This window comes from Archocentrus centrarchus, chromosome 7 (genome assembly GCF_007364275.1).
Source record: "Archocentrus centrarchus isolate MPI-CPG fArcCen1 chromosome 7, fArcCen1, whole genome shotgun sequence".
NCBI lineage: Eukaryota > Metazoa > Chordata > Actinopteri > Cichliformes > Cichlidae > Archocentrus > Archocentrus centrarchus.
In genome coordinates this window covers 22,970,808-22,990,096 of record NC_044352.1, presented here as the reverse complement: position 1 = coordinate 22,990,096, position 19,289 = coordinate 22,970,808, and the positions used below count along the sequence as shown (strand labels likewise).

Genomic DNA, 19,289 nt, shown 5'->3' with positions numbered 1-19,289 from the left:
GTAAAAATAGTAGCTTGGCAGAAAAATGGACTAATGACAGTTTTATTGGAGCATCAGTGTGTGGTTTACAATTAAAGTAGTTATAGTTGAAGTAATTTTTGCCATTTTTATTAACCATAATATAGTTTGGTTCAGTGGTTCACAGTCTCATGGCTGGGAATCCTTAAAAATGTTTTGAAATCACATGGCATTAAATTTATATTCTCCAAAAAACTGTATTTTATATATTAAAATGTAATTTTATTTGTTTTCCTGTGAAATTATAGGGTAATAGTTCTTTCTGGACTGCCACCAGTTTAGCTGTAAGCTGTTGTGGCTCATAGCTACATGTCAACTCAGTAAGAATTTGGAAGAAAGGAAATGTATTGCAGAAACAAGAGCATGCAAAAGTAAGTATTTGCAGTTTGTTAAAATCTGATAAGAACCAAAGAGCTGAGTCTCAGATGAAAGTGGGAGATAGTGACAGGACTACACCCTGGTGATGGTGGAGCAGAGTTGAGTTCAGTTAAGATACCCTGGACAACCTGTGGAAATGGAGGAAGGATTCACGATAGACAGCCTGACAGGCAGAGTGAGAACAGTGACTTGGGGCTAATTGGAGAAAAGTAGTGACATCGGAAATTGAGAAAGAGCTGATTTTGATAGCGTGGGAAAATGGAAGAGAAAAATAGTAATCATAGTCCAAATCAGCAGGAGGAGCAGAGGGTCCCTTATTGAACTCACGAAAAAGCTTATTTAGCATTACATTTGAAATGTAGCAGAGTTGAAATAACAAAATAATCATCGAAAGGGGCAATTATAGAATAAGGAACTCATTATTTAAATAAAATTCCTGAGTAAATACACTTTCTGCCACCTCTCATCTTCCCAGAAAAATTGTCCCTGTCTGTCCTTGTTTTTAATTGAACTAATTTGTCTAAAGAAACCGTCCCATGTTGTGTTGAATATTTAAAGCAATGGGGAGACTCAATCTGCTGTTTGTTTTTTTTTTAAGTGTTCTTTCTTCTAATTTAAATTCACTCTCCTTTCTTTTGAGGAGGATGCCGAAATGTTGGAGATAAATAGCTCAAAACCTTGACAAATAAGATCAAACCATTCTGCATGGCTGTATAATTTAAGAGGAAGGTGAGGAAACATGAAAGCGCAGCCAGCTTCCCCCAGTGCCTGCATTTGCATGTCTTTAAAAAAAAAAAAAAAAATATATTTTAATTTTAAGACAAACAACAGCAAGACGTCTCTTTTCACTGGGATTCTGTCTCTGCGACACATGGACATTTATGCTCGCAGCAGCAGCAGCGATCATTGGACTTATTGGCATCAGACATATTGTTACAATCATGTATATTAGTCAGCTCGATAATTTTGCGGGGTGTTATTTACAGTCGGGTTTCGCTCCTCTCCTCTCGCAGCGCTGAAGGTCAATGATAATCGCTCCTGACACAAAGACTCTTGAGTGATCATCTGGGTTCTTGTGTTTCACAATGGCTGTGAAAAAAAAAAAAAAAAAAAAGCATTTTAGATGCCACTCCGTGATGCCTAACAAACACTCCACTGGGTGGTGATGGTGGCTCTGGAGAAGGTCACAATGTAAGGATAATATCACAGTCATTAGCATTCGAACCACTTGGGGGAACACTTCTGCTTGTTTGACAGCTGCATCATCATCATTATCCCCGAGAGTTTTTAGAGAAATACAGCTCATGACAGTCGATGTGACACTTCAGAACGGTGCGTTTTACCACTGTTAGTTCAACCCGCTCCAGCATGCTGGTCTTTAGATTCACGTCTGGCATGTGCGGTGGTGCATTTTAAGAATTTGGGTAATATTTAGTTAAGATCAGAATAATATTGCAGTGTCAGTAAATACAGCCAGTTATTAATTTTCCCTCAGACAAGTTCACAATGAAAGCTCAGATAGTCTGTCCATATTAATAACAGATTATTTGAACACCCTTGAGACACTAACAGGAGCCTCTTGCCTCAGCCAATGAAATGTAATTAAGAGGATAAGGAATTGATCTTTGATTGTGTGTCCTATTAATATGTATTAATGAGGCCAGTGTATTAAAGTTTTTTCTTTTTTAATCAATAGCCACTAATGAGTTTTACAAAGATCAATATCTCTAAAGCCAGGGTTTTAAGGCCAAATGTACGAGGGCAGTAACATCCAAGGCTCGAGTAAACAAAAGGATGTTGCCCAGCAGTTACTATTTCTACATAAAGACTTTTACATGCATGCTGTGGGAGATAGAAAAACAAAATGATTTGTGCTTCCACAGAATTGATTGTTTACTAAAATAATCATGCTACACTTTAATAATTAGTATATTTTGCTTCAGATTAGAAACCACTTCAGAGCCGGTGGGGAGTGCGAGCAGAGCAAGGGGCGTTATTATTCTGCGGTCTGTCTCACAGCTCTCTAGTGGTCTATTATTTCTGATGAGCTGACACCTTCATTAGAATAGGAACCCGTAGATCAAACTAAAGTAAAACATCACACCACTTAATTGGTGGGATAATAAAAATAAATGATAAAACTCTGTTTCCTTGGGGCTGCGAGGGCCCTTTTTCATCTTTTACCTTTTAATTTGACTCCCTGCATCCACTTACGTCTGCTGTTTCATCGATCAATTACCAGGAGGACCATGAAAGGGAAGGATTACAAGTTGGGTGAATATTGAAGAATAAATCTTGAATTAACTTTTAATACTTTGTGAAGGGCATTACCTCTTCTCAGCTGAAAGCTTTTTCAGAATGTTCTCTTGCTGATGTTGATTGAAAGATATGAAGGCTATAGAGCAATATCGGATATAGATATTGGCTGGTGCGTTATGGGTTTTTTTTGTGTGTGTGTGTGTGTGTGTGTGTGTGTGTGCGCGCGCGCGACTAAATGTCATGTTTTCCTTGCAGAATGTGCCAGTATACACATTTACGTCCACATTCTGTAGCGTCATCTGTGCCTCTGCATGTGCGAATACCTCACAATATCTGTTCCTGTGATTGAGCCAGGCCCACCCAGCCCTCCAGACTCTGTGACGGTGGAGGAGGTGACAGACAGTACAGCCCAGCTGGCGTGGAGCCCCGGCAGAGACAACGGCAGCCCCATCACCAATTACCTCATTCAAACCAGAACTCCCTTCACTGTGGGCTGGCAGAGGGTTAACACAGGTGACGCAGCACTTGAAGATAAATTTTCATCTTATGGCACATGAGATATTATTCAGATAATTCACAGATCCCCACGGGGAGATGCTCTTATTTCTCTTAACCCGGTTGGCAGGGAGGTCAGAGTATAGGGTCAGCTAGAGAAAAGTTTCTGGAGACGGTAGAAATAGTACGGATTTGTGATCTAACTCGAGGCACCAAGAGGTTTTCTTTGCTGCCTATATACAGTGCTGTGCAAAAGTGTTGAGCTACCCCTCATTTTCTTCAAATGTTGCTACGAAAATGGGAAACAGTTTATTGAAATATGTTCAAACATACATGGAAATGCAGTATATAAGGCAAAAAGAGTTTGTACACTTCTAACCAGCTTGAAAGTCAGTATTTGGTGTGACCATCTTTATCTTCAACACAGCCTGAACTCTCTGTGGCAGCTTTCTTGTAATTCCTTTCAGTAGTCTTCAGGAATAGTTCTCCAGGCTTCTTGAAGGCCATTCAAAGCTCTTCTTTGGATGTTGGCTGCCTTTAGATGATCGAGCACTCATTCAGTAATGTTGAGGTCTGGACTCTGGGGGTCCAATCCATGACTGATAGTGTTCCATTGTCCAGGTATGCTTTTACTGCATTGGTAGTGTGTTTGGGATCCTTGTCATGCTGAAAAATGATGCCAGTCAGACACTTTCCAGATGTACTGCATGGTGGATCAAATTCTGATGTTACTTTCCTGTGTTCATAATTCCATCAATTTTGACAAGATCTCCAACACCACTGGCTGAAATGCAGCCCCAAACCATGACAGAGCCTCCACCGTGTTTTACAGATGGCTGCAGACACTCACTGTTGTGCCTCTCTCCTGACCTCCTTTTTAGATATTGACAAATTTGGAGTCATCTCTCCATCAGACCTGTTTCCACTGATTTTCAGTCCAGTTATTGTGTAATGGCTGGTATACCTCAGCCTTTTCTCCCCATTTTCCCTCTTCAAGAATAGCTTCTTGATAGTCACTGATGAGGCTTCAGTGAACAGTAGCTGGATCAGCTGAAGGGTCACATACATCTGTCAGGTCTCTGCTGGATTTTTTTCCTGTTTCTTAAGGATGTGACTTTCAGATACTGTTCATCTGCTGTAGATATATTTTTTAGGCCTGTCACTTCTTTGGTCCTCCACTTGTCCAATTTGCTTAAATTTTTTAACAACACACTGCACACCATGCTGAGCTATATACCATGTTTTCAGCCAATAGCTCTTTAGGATTCGCCTTGCAAAACTCCTGTTTCTTGCCTGTCAAATTAAAATTGATTCTTTGCTAAATTGAAGACACAACATTGGTTCATCCCTTGAGTTAGGCACCTTTTTTATGCTGAAGTGATTCATAGGTCAGTGATAAGAGGTGTAAAAAAAAAAAACCCATTCTTCTGTAAATGGTCAGGTCCAAGGACTGGAGTGAAAATGAAGGAAATATAAAGAACTGAGGGGTGAATCAAGGCTTTCGCACAGTACTTTTTTTTTCATTTTAGGCACTTTGATGACCTTATGTGTGCTCATGCTAAGTCAGACTCAGTGTCCTTTTCATCTTTTCAAGTCAAGTCTGCTTTTCTCACAGCTGGGTCCAGAAGCATCTGCACAAGCCTGATTTCTACTCCCATCCACAGCCGCGAATGGATGAAAACATCATTTGCATATAAAATTGCTATTTGCACCAGAAGTTATTGGACGTAGCAAAGAACCAAAACAGCAAACAAGCAATTTCACAGAATGTGAAACAGAGACGCTCATCTGAGAAGTGGAGAAAAGGAAATGTGTTTTATTTGGTACCCTCAGTTCTGGAATCACAAACAGCATCAAATCCACTAAATAAAAAAAATAATAATAATAACTGAGGCTATCAACTCTGTTAAGTTCAGAGTAAAACGACCCTAGCAGAAGTAGAAAATAAACAAAGAAAGAAATGGCACTACAGACAAGAAGCAAAAAGTTAACAGAAAGACAGCCAGTCATTACACATAGCTGCAGCTTTTTCCAAAGGGTTTCATAATATAGGGTGTCCCAGAAAAATTGACAACATTTGAGATCTAAATATCTGAGTAACTACATGTCCCAGGCAAATGAAATGAAATTGGCTTCATGTTGAACGAAACAAGATTTATTTGTCAAAATTCAAACAACAAATTCAGAGGGCTCTAGATTTTATAATGAAGCTTTCCAAATGTTCAGTATGCGCACCACCTGTGACACGACACACGTCAAGTCGGTAGTCCAGCTCCTGCCAAACACGCTGTAGCCTGTCTTACATTACAGTCAATGTCCAAGTCTGCTTTCCAGTTGGTGCATTTTTATTGAATTTTCTTGAAAACGCACGCTGCACAATCTTGTTTGACTGTGTTTGAGCATATTCTAAGACACAAAAGGCCTTTTCATTTTTAGTGAACACCATTCTTCAACCTGAAAGAAAAAAAATACAAATTAAACTTGGTTTTTACACAGTTTGTTCAAATTTGAGCGAGAAAATGATGTCAGTTTTTTGAGTGGACATCCTATTGCTGTACAAGTAATATTAAAGGAAGAAGAAAAATGAGAGGAAAAGATCTACGCGCACCCCTGATATTGCTGGTCTGAATAATGCAGGAGCTATGCATGTTCTTCTTTTAATTCAGTTTCAGTTCAATTTTATAGCGCCAAATCACAACAAACATTTGCCTCAAGGGACTTTATATTGTAAGGTAAAGACCCTACAATAATGACAGAGAGACCCAACAATCAAAACGACCCACTATGAGCAAGCACTTGGTGACAGTGGGAAGGAAAAACTCCCTTTTAACAGGAAGAAACCTCCAGCAGAACCAGGCTCAGGGAGGAGCGGTCATCTGCTGTGACCGATTTACTTTTATAAATTTAAGTTTGTGTGGTAAAAGGCAGATACCAGCCTTTCTGTGCATATTTTGCAGTTGTTTTATTGATTTTTTTTTTTAAGGTAAGACTTATAGTAATAATAATATTAAATCAGCTGGAGGGAGCCTAAAGGCAAATTTTTATCTGTTACCAAAAGTATTATTTTCTCTCTCCCAAGCCCATGTTTTTTCTGTGCCCTGGTTTTTCTCTTCTCTTTCCCATCACTCCTAATCAGTCGTGGTTCTGTCTGAGGTTTCTTCTTGTTAAAAGGGAGTTCTTCCTTCCCATGGTCTCCAAGTGCTTGCTCATAGGTTCATCTGATTGTTGGGACTTTCTCTAGTAATGTAGGGTCTTTACCTTACAGTATAAAGCAGCTTGAGGCAACTGTTGTTGTGAATTTCAAACTGAGTTACATTTGAACGCATATTATGCAGATTTTATTTTTTAAAAGTTGCTTTTTTCTTTCAAAATAGAAGTTTGCTACAGTCTGGACTAAATGAGAAAGTGCAAGGATAAAATCAAGTTGGTTCACAGTAAACTTCATGTAATCAATTTTTTTACAAAGCCTGCAACTAATTTGTGACAGAAAATAATCACATGGTGAATTCATATGAAACTCATAACTTGGACTGCAAAGCTTCTTTTGGTTTTGGTTTTCTGGGCTGCATCTCCTTCATTGGTTATTATCTAATCTCATTAAACACTCATTAGCGATGGCTGCAACAGTCATGTAATTTTAGTGAAATGGTTCTAATGGATTTTTTTTTTTTCACAAAAAGAATCCAAACTACCTGGTGAATGTGGTGAAAAAAAAATCACTTCTAAAAAGCTTGATATTTTCCTCAGAAATTAGCTGAGAGCAGAGCAAAAGCTAAAAGAAGAGAAAAGACTGAAAATCAGCACAACTGAAAAACTAAACTACTAATGAGATCTAATGTTGGGCTGTATGTGCTGGAGACGTAAATAGGCAACTGTTTGCTGACAGCTTTCCCGTATAACTGTATAATGCAGTTGAGAACATCACAACGAGTATGCATTTCCACCATAGCTGTGTTTGTGCTGCACCCAAGTAGCAAACAAATGGCAATGCGCACTTCAAGCCAATGTGTGTAGGTTTTTTTTATTGGCTCCCTCAGTGTTACTATCAAGGAAGACACTGTTGTAGACAGCAGGGCTGACAGCTAAACCATTTACTTTCCTTTGTCCTTTGAAATCCACTATCCTCAGTCGTAAGAAGCAACACTCTCCACAGTCAAGACTCAAAACCAGCTTGCATTCAACACTTTATTGACCAGTCTACACTGCTTAAAGTGTGTGTGTGTGTAATTGTTCTCTTGCCTTAGTTGTAGCTATTCACTTGTATTCATGTAGGCTCTTGCAAAGACTTGTGTCTGCGATGTTTTCTTTTACTTCTAGTCCCAGAGATAATCGATGGGAACACACTGACAGCCACCGTGGTGGACCTCAATGCCTGGGTTGAGTATGAGTTTCGGGTGCTGGCAAAAAACAGCGTTGGTGTTGGAGAACCCAGCCCTGTGTCTGTCAAGACCAGGACAGAGGATGCAGGTACAGCAAATTGATTTCACTTTTTATGCTGTAAATTGTCTTTTACGGTTTTATATATGTATTTTTATACTGAAATGTGATCAAGGTCTCTGTTTTGTAGTTCCAGATGCAGTGCCAGGTGATGTGGGTGGAGGTGGTGGAAGCAGATATGAACTGGTTATCACGTGGGAGGTAAATCATCAGTCTTATGCTCTAGTCTGTTATTCAAAGTGCCCAGAGTCAGTGTCGTTTTCATCTTGAACGAGCTTCTAAATATTTCTCGCTAAATCAAAGCACCTGCTCTGTTTTGCTTGTGGGTGTCATAAATTTGAGGTCAATGGGAGTCTGTCGTCGCTGTAATTTCTCAAATTGCTTCCATGTAAGGCAGCAGCGGTGTATGCAACAGAAGACTAAATCTGACAGATATTCTCATTTGCGTGGCTTGGATCTGTGATGAATTACTGTTCAGACAAATCTACAGCGCTCAAACATAGCAGTAAGGAGTCAGATAGAAGAAAAACAAAGCTGGTATTGTAGAAGTCATTACTTTCTCTGTTATCTCATCACTGGAGTTTTCCACTTTCATTATATACGGAATAACTTTTCATTTTAAAAGCTGCACAGATGCTCTGTAATAAGCATATGTTTTTAAAATGGCATTTTTACTGATCCTTTTATTTCATCAGGTGGGTCGCAAAAGCAATTTGTAGGTCATGCACTTTTTTTTTTTTTTTTTGACATTATGAGAGACGGTGGTGACTGTGTGAGCCCGGTGGTGGTGTGAACGTGAGTGGTTTGTATATGTTTTAATATCACTATAGTTTTGTGTTTCACTCTCAGCCTGTTCCCGAAGAACTACAGAATGGTGAGAGCTTTGGTTACATCATTGCTTTCCGAGCCTTCGGAGAAGCTAGCTGGACTCACGTGGCCACCTCCGCCCCTGGCGCATCGCGCTATGTGTACCGCAACGACAGCATCGCGCCCTTCTCTCCGTTTCATGTTAAGGTTGGCACTTACAACAGCAAAGGACAGGGTCCCTTCAGCCCCGTGGTCACCATCTACTCTGCAGAGACAGGTAAAAGGGGTGAACGTGAGCAGAGTCTGAGCAAAGTTCCTTTTTAATGCGTCTACTGTATCAGATTAAAAATGATCAGTAGCAAAATAAACCTGCAGAAACCACTTTACATGAAAAAGGTGCAAATCGTGGGAAACCTCTGTAACACATTTATATACGAATAGGCAGGTTGCCTCCAAATATCACTGCTGTTTTAAATGGCTGCGCCACAGTAAAAACCGGTTGGCATTTAGATCTATGCTACCTCTCAGTGTGCTGAAGGGGGGGGGGGGGGGGTCTGTGTGTAGTAGTGTAGTGTTAGTCAATTTACCAGCAGCACCTGTGTGTGATGATTCATCTGAGTAGAGATCAAAAGAATGCGCACAGTTATAAATGTAAAAATTGAAGAGATTTGTTCTGCTCGTTTTTGTGCTGTTGGAAGACGGCGGCAGAGCTCAGTCTCCCTGTTGTCTGTTTTCAGAGCCAAGTGAGAAGCCAGCGGGAGTTAGGGCCAGAAGTGTCTCAGCCTCTGAGATTGAGGTGAATTGGCAGGCGCTCTCCTTCATCCCTGAAAGGGTTCTGGGCTATGAGGTACATTTTACTCTTTTAAATGGAAATAGAAATCACACTCACACGCAACACAATTCAAATGCTCGCCATTACCCCTGTTGTACCTCAAAACCATCACTTCCAAACTCTGCGTCGCCATGGAAATGGCTGTTTCACTTGGCCGACTGTTATAGCCAAAATTATACAGTTCTTTGTGGCAACACGACAGGAAAACATGTCGGAGCATTTTCAAGAGAACAAAAGAAAATTGCCTGTCCACATGCCTTTTCATGTTTCTGTCATTCATGAGGTATCATTATAGCAACACCAGACCTCGTGTCGTGGCACTGAGAAATGCTGCTCTAGAAATACATGCGGCACCGCAGCAATACGATCCTAGATCCGGTGTGTTTTTACTTTTCCTGAGTAACACATTAAGCTGTTACATTTCAAACCAAGAACTGCTGATTTCGTTGTGTATTACCTTTAAAAACTAGGACAGCCTGATTGCCTCGTCTGCATGCCTCTGATGGAATAATCAGGATGATCAAAGGGCTTTAATGAAAGATGTTGTTATTCTTTTGCTCAATAAAGTCAAAGTTGTTTCCATATCTCCATCTGGGAAAGTAGTACTTTTTGTGTGTGTGTGTGTGTGTGTGTGTGTGTGTGTGTGTGTGTGTGTGTGTGTGTGTGTGTGTGTGTGTGTGTGTGTGTTTTTGGCTGTTTATATCTGAGCTGCCTCTGTGATGTCAAACACTGAATAACGGTGACAGAAAAGTGAATGAGTCCTGAAAGGATTTCATTTGGGATCATTCATTTCCAGACTAATGGTTTGGATAATAACAAAATAATCTCTTATGCTTCTTTTAAATAACTTTAGTTGGCACTCAATCTGTAGCATAACTGTTTAAAAGCAATTTTTAATCAGGCAGCTTTCCATTAGAGAAAAAAAATATAGTACCACATTACAAAGCCATGAGGTATTGCTGAAACAATTAGTTGAACAACAACAAAAGAATTGATTGGTAATTTAATATCAACGAATAGTTTCGGTCATTAAGCACAAAGACTTGGGAATATTTGCCGCTTTTCTTTTTTTAAGTGCTGTTGGGACATTTTTACAGTGTTACCTTCAGCTGGACATTGTTTTTATTAATTTTTTGGCATTTAAATAATTCAATGATGAATTATTGTGTGCAAACAATATCGGTTGATTAATCAACAAGGGGAATGATCATTCATTTCTCCTGGACGTTATGTGCCTTTCTTCCGCGGGTATGCGAATAATATTGACGCATTCCTGAGAGCTGTAAGGATTTGTAATGTCAGATATCAAATATCTAGCTGGGAAGGAAAAAGAAAACTGTGATCTTGCTTCAGAGGATACGATCAAAGGCTATAATTTAAAAGCATCACAATTCTTTCAAGACATCAAGTGTAACATATTTACAAGTAGCCTTTTATGCTGCATGGGTTAGAAAATACATAAAGTACAAATGTACACATTTTGCTCCTATCCAAAGCCATTCTCTTCTATCCCAAATGATGTGCTCTCGTTCTCAAAATAGGTGGCTTACTGGGAAGATGACACTAAACCAGAGACCATGGGGAAAGTTAGAGTGCCTTGGAACCAAACCTCGGCCACAGTGAGTGGCTTGGCAGGAAATACACAGTATTTCCTGACAGTCAGCGCCTTCAATACAGCAGGCACCGGTCCATTCCTCCCTGCAATCAATGTCACCACAAAAAAGCCACGTAAGTCGCAGCACACAATACTGCTGCTCGGGGGGTTTGATTTTGTGACCGCACTGCTTATAATGCAGACGTGGAAACGTTTAGTGGTTTAATTGAAGTCTATTTTTAGCTTTTCCAATAATGCTGGGGAACGTTAACGTGTGTTGATGCATGTGTGCTTCTAAATGGTTAGGACAGCGTGTGAAATTATAAAAACAGAATGCAATGATTTGTAAGCCCTTAAGACTATATGTTTAAAGGATGATTGTACAAAGGCAACATATCAAAATAGTGAAAGATTAAGAGAAATCTCTGTGTTCAGGGGGAAAGGCTGAAACCCAGTTTGGAGCTGGTCATGATCTTTGGAACATATACAGAAAATAGTTGCCATATACCTGGCATGAGTAACTAGTACACCTTTGTAGGAAGTATTAATGAAAATTATATACCGTATTTTTCGGACTATACGTCGCTCCGGAGTATAGGTCGCACCAGCCAAAAAATGCATAATAAAGAAGAAAAAAACATATATAGGTCGCACTGGACTATAAGTCGCACCTTTTTTTGGGGGGGGGGGGGGGGGGTGATAGAATCCGAGACCCAGAGCAGAAATTCCATCTTGAACGGCAATTTAAAATAATAATGGATTAAATAACAGGACGAACACGGTTACGCCAACGTTATGCTAACGTAGCACATTCAGCTACATGACGCACAACGAACACGTGTTCGGTATGTTAACGTAACATTAAGTTATTCAGATAACCATAGCATAAAGAACATACTAACAAGTTAACCAAACCATCAATCCATTGAATTCTTCATCCTCGGTGTCACTTCTAAACAATTCCGTACACTCCGTAGACGAAGCGCCGCTTCCTCTTCTGTGTCGCGTTAGTCAGACTCGTCGTCAGCTGCAGTTCCAATTATTCCAGCCTTTCTGAATCCCAACAGGATGGTTTGTCACTGAAGCCCATGTTTTCTTGATCCATCCAATGACTTCCAGGAAAGTTGGGTGGTGCATTCTCCCAGTTGCCGTTAAGCTGTGCTCTCCATCCATCATCCACTGCGCCCACAGGTTACGCAAGACTGCCTTAAAGCTGCAGTTCACGGAGATGTCAAGTGGCTGGAGTATTTTGGTTCATGTGTTATAAATGTCACATATACGTCGCTCCGGAGTATAGGTCGCACCCCCAGCCAAACTATGAAAAAAAGTGCGACTTATACTCCGGAAAATACGGTATATACAGGATTTGAATCAACCTATGCTGCCAACTTGATGGCGTCTTTCTTTTCTTTTCTTCTTTTTAAGAAAAGGTCTTGCTCATTTCATGGAGTCTAAACTGGGAGGCTGCTGGTGGTCACACCTTCAAAAAAATTTGAATTGGAGAAAGTACAACAATCAAGGGTCAGAGCTGTTGAGCAGCTGAAATTCTGTTTAATGCTAAAACTTTAAAAATATATGTATAATTTTTAAGACTGTGGTAACTGTTTTCCCTTTGTTCCCAAACGCTTGCAAACTGTTGTTAAATGTGCCCCCGTTGAAACTTTTTAAAAATACATTAAATTCATAACGAATGCAGAAAACACTTGAGTACACTATATTGCCCAAAGCATTCGCTTGTCAGTCTTCACACTCGTGAACTTGAGTAACATCCCATTCTTAATCCATAGGGATGTCGGCCCACCCTTTGCAGCTGTAACAGCTTCAGCTCTTCTGGGACGGCTTTCCACAAGGTTTAGGAGTGTGTTTATGGGAATTTTTGGCCATTCTTCCAGAAGCACATTTGTGAGGTCAGACACTGATGTTGGACGAGAAGGCCTGGCTCACAGTCTCCGCTCTAATTCATCCCAAAGGTGTTCTGTCAGGTAGAGGTCAGGACTCTGTGCAGGCCAGTCAAGTTCTTCCACACCAAACTCACTCATCCATGTCTTTATGGACCTTGCTTCGTGCACTGGTGTGCAGTCATGTTGGAACAGGAAGACGCCATCCCCAAACTGTTCCCACAAAGTCGGGAGCATGAAATTGTCCAAAATGTCTTGGTATGCTGAAACATTAAGAGTTCCTTTCATTGGAACTAAGGGACCGAACCCAACTCCTGAAAAACAACCCCACACCACCCCACACAAACATTACACTTGGCACAATGCAGTCAGACAAGTACTGTTCTCCTGGGAACTGCCAAACCCAGACTCATCCACTGGATTGCCAAACAGAGAAGCGTGATTCATGACTCCAGAGAGCACGTCTCCACTGCTCTAGAGTCCAGTGTTTGCGTGCTTTACACCACTGCATCTGATGCTTTGCATTGTGCTCGGTGATGTAAGGCTTGGATGCAGCTGCTCAGCCATGGAAACCCATTCCATGAAACTCTCTGTGCACTGTTCTTGAGTTAATCTGAAAGCCACATGAGGTTTGGAGGTCTGTAGCGATTGACTCTGCAGAAAGGTGGTGGCCTCTGCATGTTATGCGCTTCAGCACCCACTGACCCAACTCTTGTCATTTTACGTGGCCTACCACTTCATGGCTGAGTTGCTGTTGTTCCCAATCGCTTCCACTTTGTTATAATCCCACTAGCAGCTGACTGTGGAATATTTAGTAGTGAGGAAATTTCACAACAGGACTTGTTATACAGGTAACATCCTATCACGGTACCATGCTGGATTTCACTGACCTCCTGAGAGCGACCCATTCTTTCAGAGATACACCTGTGGCCACAGAGGTGATTGGACCACCAGAATTAAATGATTTTTTTTTTCCACATTTGACACAGTAGTTTTAATTTAAAGCAAGAATATGAAGATTTGTTGGAGTGGTTGAGAGGAAAGACGTGCTGGAACACAGACTAGCAACAGTTTATGTAACAAACACAAAGTCATCATCTCAATACCGGCAATTTCAAGTCCACAGCAGGAGGCAAATTAGTGTGCTTAACCTGAATAAAGCTTTTTTTTTTTTACACACCATTAGTTTGCTTTGTACATGTGCTGGAGCAGGTCTGATTTAATGTCCTGTGAGCAAAAGTTGGCCAAAATAAAAAAAGAGCAAAGGAATAGTCAACCTCATTTTGGTAGCCTTTAACTTAGTTAGCAGCCTGCTCCACTTATGTGTTTTCTGCTTCCAAGCACACAGCTTCCTCTTGACTCAGTGCAACCAGACCTTGATCCATCAGTCCCTTGTTGCAGATTGTAGTCACAATCTGCAGAGCTTTGCTTTTATTGTCCTTGGCAACTTGCATTTCCCAGGAGGTGTTACCTGCTCACTGAATTTACTTACTGCCAAAATAGGCATTGTAGTGCAGGAGTGGGAATTAAAGAGATGCCACCTGCCATTTAACAGATCCATGTACCATCAACATGATTCTGTTACATTTAGGTGAAATAGTTTGCAAACCTTTGCATTCTGTTTTTTCACACTTTATTCGCACTTCCAAGTGGGGTATAGGAGAGTGTAGTTTAGTAATAGTATTTAATTCAAATTTTTTAAGTAGTGTTATCCCATAAGAAAAAAATGTTGGGACACTGTGTATAATGTAAATAAAAACAGAATGCAATCATTTGCAGATATTAATAAACCCATATTTAATTCACAGCAGCACATTTACTACTGTGCAGCATTGTCTTCTCTTATAATAACAGTCTGTAAACATCTGTCAACTGAGGACACCAGCTGCTGGACTTTTGGGAGAGTCTGATACAGGATTCTAGCTGCTCAGCAGTCCTGGGTCTTCTCTGTCATATTTTTAGTTTCAGGATGTGCCAAATTTTTTCAGTTGGTCAGGTCAGCACCCAGACTCCTCTACTATGAAGACATGCTGTTGTAATAGATGCAGCATGTAGCTTAGCTGAAATAAGGTGAGGGATGCATTATTCTGAAACTTGTATATTCCTTTGAGCATTGATGGTGCCTTTCCAGATGTGCAAGCTGCCAACTCCACAGGCACCGATACACCCCACCACCACCACCACCATCAGAGATGCAGACTTTTAAACTGTGCTGTTTTAGCAGCAAACGGGGGACCAACACAATATTAGACAGGTGGTTATAATGTTACGCTTGATCAGTGTGTGGCTTCTTCTTTGCATGATAGAGCTTTAACCTGCATCTGTGGATGGCACAGCGAGCTGCACTCACAGATGGTGATTTCTGGAAGTGTTCCTGAGCCCATGCACTGATTTCCATGACAGAATAATTATTTGCAGATTGATGAACCTTTGCCTATCTTTACTTCTGAGAAACCGCCTCTCTAAGATGCTCTTTTTATACCCAATCATGTTACTGAGCTGTGGCCAGTTAGCCTAATTAGTTGCAAATTGTTCCTCCAGCTGTTTCTTTTTAGTGCTACTTACTTTTCCAGCCTTTTGTCGCCCCTGTCCCAACTTTTTTGAGAGGCAAATTCAAAACCAGCTATTTTTCCTGAAATAGTAAAACAGTTTAAACATCTAATATGTTTCTATTGTGAATAAAATATGGGTTTGTGAGATTTGCAGATCATTGCATTCTGTTTTTATCTACATTTTGCTGTATCCCAACTTTTTGGGAATTAGGGTTATACCGTAATATGACACTAAAGTTTCTGCACTGACATGTGGAACTATATTCATAATTTTTATATCACACAGCACCTTCCCAGCCACCACTGAATGTAGGATGGAACCTGATGGGCTCTCAGCTGTCTGTTTACTGGGAACCTGTGGTGGCAATGGAATCAGAATCAGAAGTTATTGGCTATCAAGTGAGTTTTACTCTCTCACTTCTCTTCACAGTAACTAAGAATTTATTAGCCTGAATGTAACCATGGAGCATACACATTTAAGTTATGGTGGTAGAAGACATATTTTCAACCTTATTTCTGTTCTCCATTCAGCTGTCATACAGGAGACAGAGACACAAAGAGGTGAGCACGCTCACAACGGTCAATGCAACGGCAGAGCTGAGCCTCCCTGAGGACAACGAGGAGTACATCATCTTTGTTCAGACACTGAGTGAAGGAGGACTCGGGCCGGCCTCAGATCCCATAAGAATCCACCAACTAAGTAAGCTCGATGTTGATGTTTTATTAAGTTGCAGCGGTTAAATGGACAAAAATAGAAGGTTCAAAGAAAAATCTGAGTTTTACTTATTAAGGCCCCTTTAAAATATGCTGCTGCCCTCATGCTCCAGAGGAACAGACAAATGCCAAAATTTGACATGTAAATTCACTGGGACCTTTTTCTTTTCTTTTCTTTGCCCATTTTTGTAAATAAAGTCACTTAACACTGTCAATCTGACAGGGACATTTTGTCCTCCTCTGACCCACCATTACCCACAGCCCCAGCCCACCCTCACTGGGATTTTATGTGCTTATAGTTTTCTGAAATACGCAACACAATCCATCTCTGTCACAGACTCGCTTTGGCTAGATGCTACTGCTGTCCTGTGGGACTCCAGCGGGGCTGTTCCTCTGCCCTAAATGCTACTTTGCATTGTTGAAATTCTGCTTTGAATCCCTGAAAACAGCAGTTGAGAGAGAAAGAATTCAACACTGGTTTTTCTTTTGGATTTCATTTTTTAAAAATGGGCTGGTCATTCCCACAGAAGCAGGAAATGAGGTGTCCAGTAAAGTCATCTGTATCAAGTGTATTATGCAGTGAGAAACGAGCCATGGAAGCAAACTGCCTCCTTTACCCTCAGTTCCCCTAATACATTTTTTACTTACCAGTGCACTTAAAAGCCAACACACAAATGAGTTTTCACCACATTTAAGTACCCCCATGAAACGTCAGCATGCATATTTTATGTTTTGACAATGTAAGCATGTTATTCTCAGCAGCTGACATAGCAGAGAATTTAAACTTAAGGCTAAGAATGTGTGTTTTCGATGGATGTCAGCTGCAGTGTTTTTACCTCGTTTCTTTTCTTTTGTCCCAGGTATGAGCGCCCGCGGCTCCAGAGCCTGGAGTGTGGATATCTCCCCCCTCTCCCTGTTCCTCACCATCGCAATATCCTCACTCAGGTCATGGTTGTGACACAAACAGGCTCGGCTCTGTTTTTCAGCATTCAGTATTGGCTTTTTTGTTTTCTTTAATTTGTGAAAGTGGTCAAGGTTTTTTTCTTGTTTTTTTTTTTTGTTTGTTTTTTTTAAGGTCCCGCATATTTCTTTGCAGTGTTATTTTGCAAGTATGCAGCAGCACAAGAGTAGAGTGTGCTGTCAGACACTTAATTTTCCTTACATAAGTCTGTTTTGACACTTTTGCTGGTTGGGAACAATGCTCCATTTCAACTCTTTTTTGACTCTAGAATGATACAGATGCCTTACTTCCATTCATGTGCCAAAGTAGTTTCAGCCTTCTTGTTGTTATTGCTAAGATAGCTACATGCTTTCCTCTATATTTTGTTCCTCACTTTTCTTATCACGAAGGTCTCAGCGAAGCCCCGATGAAAAGTTTATGTTGTTTGTTTGTTTCTCGGTATTTCTGAATTTCCAGTGCTCCTCTTCGAATCAAAACCAGAAAGTAGGGACATGTTCATTCACCTGCGCCCGTGCCTTGGAGATTCTTGTATCGGCATCATTTATGGACACTGGTTAGTGGTACTTAGTGTTTCAGAACATACTGCAGCCATTTCCATCTTTATGTGCTCCTTTAAAAGTTGGTTGCGTCCCAGATGAAACTCATAAAACACCTCATAGTGCCGTTGTCCTCCATTTACCTTCTATCTTTTGATTGTGAGGAGCTGAATGTACCATGAAGGCTCCTAAAAGTTTTAATGCCTCATGCTAGTTATTGTTATGGCCTCCTGAATGATGGATTTGACTTTGCTCTGCATTCACAAATATTACGTTTGCTTGTATACAGCAGGACCGGCAGAGGTGTATGTGTATAACTGCTGGCGTATTTCCTTTTTCCACCACTGGTGTGATGTTAAAGAGCAATCGTTTGAGTCATTTATCAAAGAAAAATGCCAAATATTCAACGGTTTCAGCTTCTCAAATGTGAGAACTTCTTGTTTATGGTGGAAAACACAACAAGGCGTACCTTTTATTACATTTCCCTCCCCGGTATCCAACTTTGAATGGGATTATTCTACTTTGCCAACAAACTACTATATGGAATCAAAATTAGACTGTGATTCAGTTACTTTTGTATCTTTTTTTTTTGTCTCACTTTCTTGTTTTCACATTAATTTAATGAAATATGCAGTAGTTCCTTTATCTAGCTAGGCTAAAGGTTTTAGCCTGGACCCTGTACTACAGAGAGAGTTGAACATACCCAGGGTATGTTTCTGTTATTTGGATTCACAGCCTAACAGCGGCAATCAGGATACACTGGTTATCAACTCCATAAGTTAACCCAGGGTTTCCATAGCATAGTGGAAGATAGGAGGAAAGGAAGGATGAAACTATGCAATGGGAAAAATATGAAGAGGTTAAACATATGAATCAGTCTGAAACTTGCACGGCTGCTGCAGACAAAGCTGCAGCCCGAGTGAGAGGAAAAGCGCTGCACGGTTTTTTTTAGTCTTGAAACACTTTGGTTAGTAAGACTGGACAATGTGCTGTGTTTATAACATTTAGCCTATTTGCAGGCGGGAAGGAAAGCCGGCAAAAATGCCGACTGTGTGAGTTAGGAGATGTCAATTTGACAGATGTATCATTAAAACCCAGGAGAATCTGATGGATTGTAATCGAGTATTCCCTTAAATTAATGTTTAAAAGACAGTTTTAGTTTTTATTCTTTCAGCTGCAGCCCCAACGGTGTTTAACAGGCTGAGAGTAAAGAGCAACTATAAAAATAGAACTCCAGGATTTTTCCAGTTTTCTACGGACTGATTGATCAGTAGGAGGTGATTTCAGTAGGAGGTGCTAATATGGCGCATAACCTGTTCCAGAGCAGGTTAGCTTCACAATATAAGTTATCATGGCAATATACCCCAGTAAAAAGAGAACCACCTTCATCATCATCCTGCTTTGCAGTACAGGCCGCAGGTTACAGACCTTTGATGCTATGAAGCAAAATGAGCTGTTATTCAGTTTAATATCACATTTAAATTGATAGCTCCGTGGTTTGGCAGTGACAGGTTAGAAGAGAAGACTGATACCGCTCTCATGTCAGCATGTTAACAGTGGGACCAGTGCACAACCATAACTTAGCATCAGCATTGCAAACAGCTTGACTTTGTCCAGTATTCACAGCCAGCACCTCTGAAGCTCACCTGTAACCTGTTTGTTCACTTCATCAGAGGGGCTCGTCAGATAGTCGGAACGGTTCGGAAAAACCCACAAACGTCTCTGTCTGACTAAACTGACAGTATCAACAATCACTTCACACCCACTTCACACTGGGATTTGCCAGCCGCGTGGAGGTGAGAAAGTAA

General features: G+C 40.6%; 1 protein-coding gene across 1 annotated transcript in view; it reads left to right on the top strand.

Annotated features, from left to right (window-relative positions):
• The window catches only part of cntn3a.2 (contactin 3a, tandem duplicate 2), a 52,553-nt gene extending 35,611 nt beyond the window's left edge, over positions 1–16,942 (top strand). Inside the window, exons 15-23 of the mRNA XM_030733502.1 lie at positions 3,010–3,168; positions 7,468–7,617; positions 7,718–7,788; positions 8,437–8,671; positions 9,132–9,241; positions 10,768–10,954; positions 15,557–15,669; positions 15,802–15,970; positions 16,845–16,942. Coding sequence (XP_030589362.1) covers positions 3,010–3,168; positions 7,468–7,617; positions 7,718–7,788; positions 8,437–8,671; positions 9,132–9,241; positions 10,768–10,954; positions 15,557–15,669; positions 15,802–15,970; positions 16,845–16,942 — 1,292 coding nt within the window. The remainder of the gene's footprint in view (positions 1–3,009; positions 3,169–7,467; positions 7,618–7,717; positions 7,789–8,436; positions 8,672–9,131; positions 9,242–10,767; positions 10,955–15,556; positions 15,670–15,801; positions 15,971–16,844) is intronic.
• Positions 16,943–19,289: the final 2,347 nt, after the last annotated feature.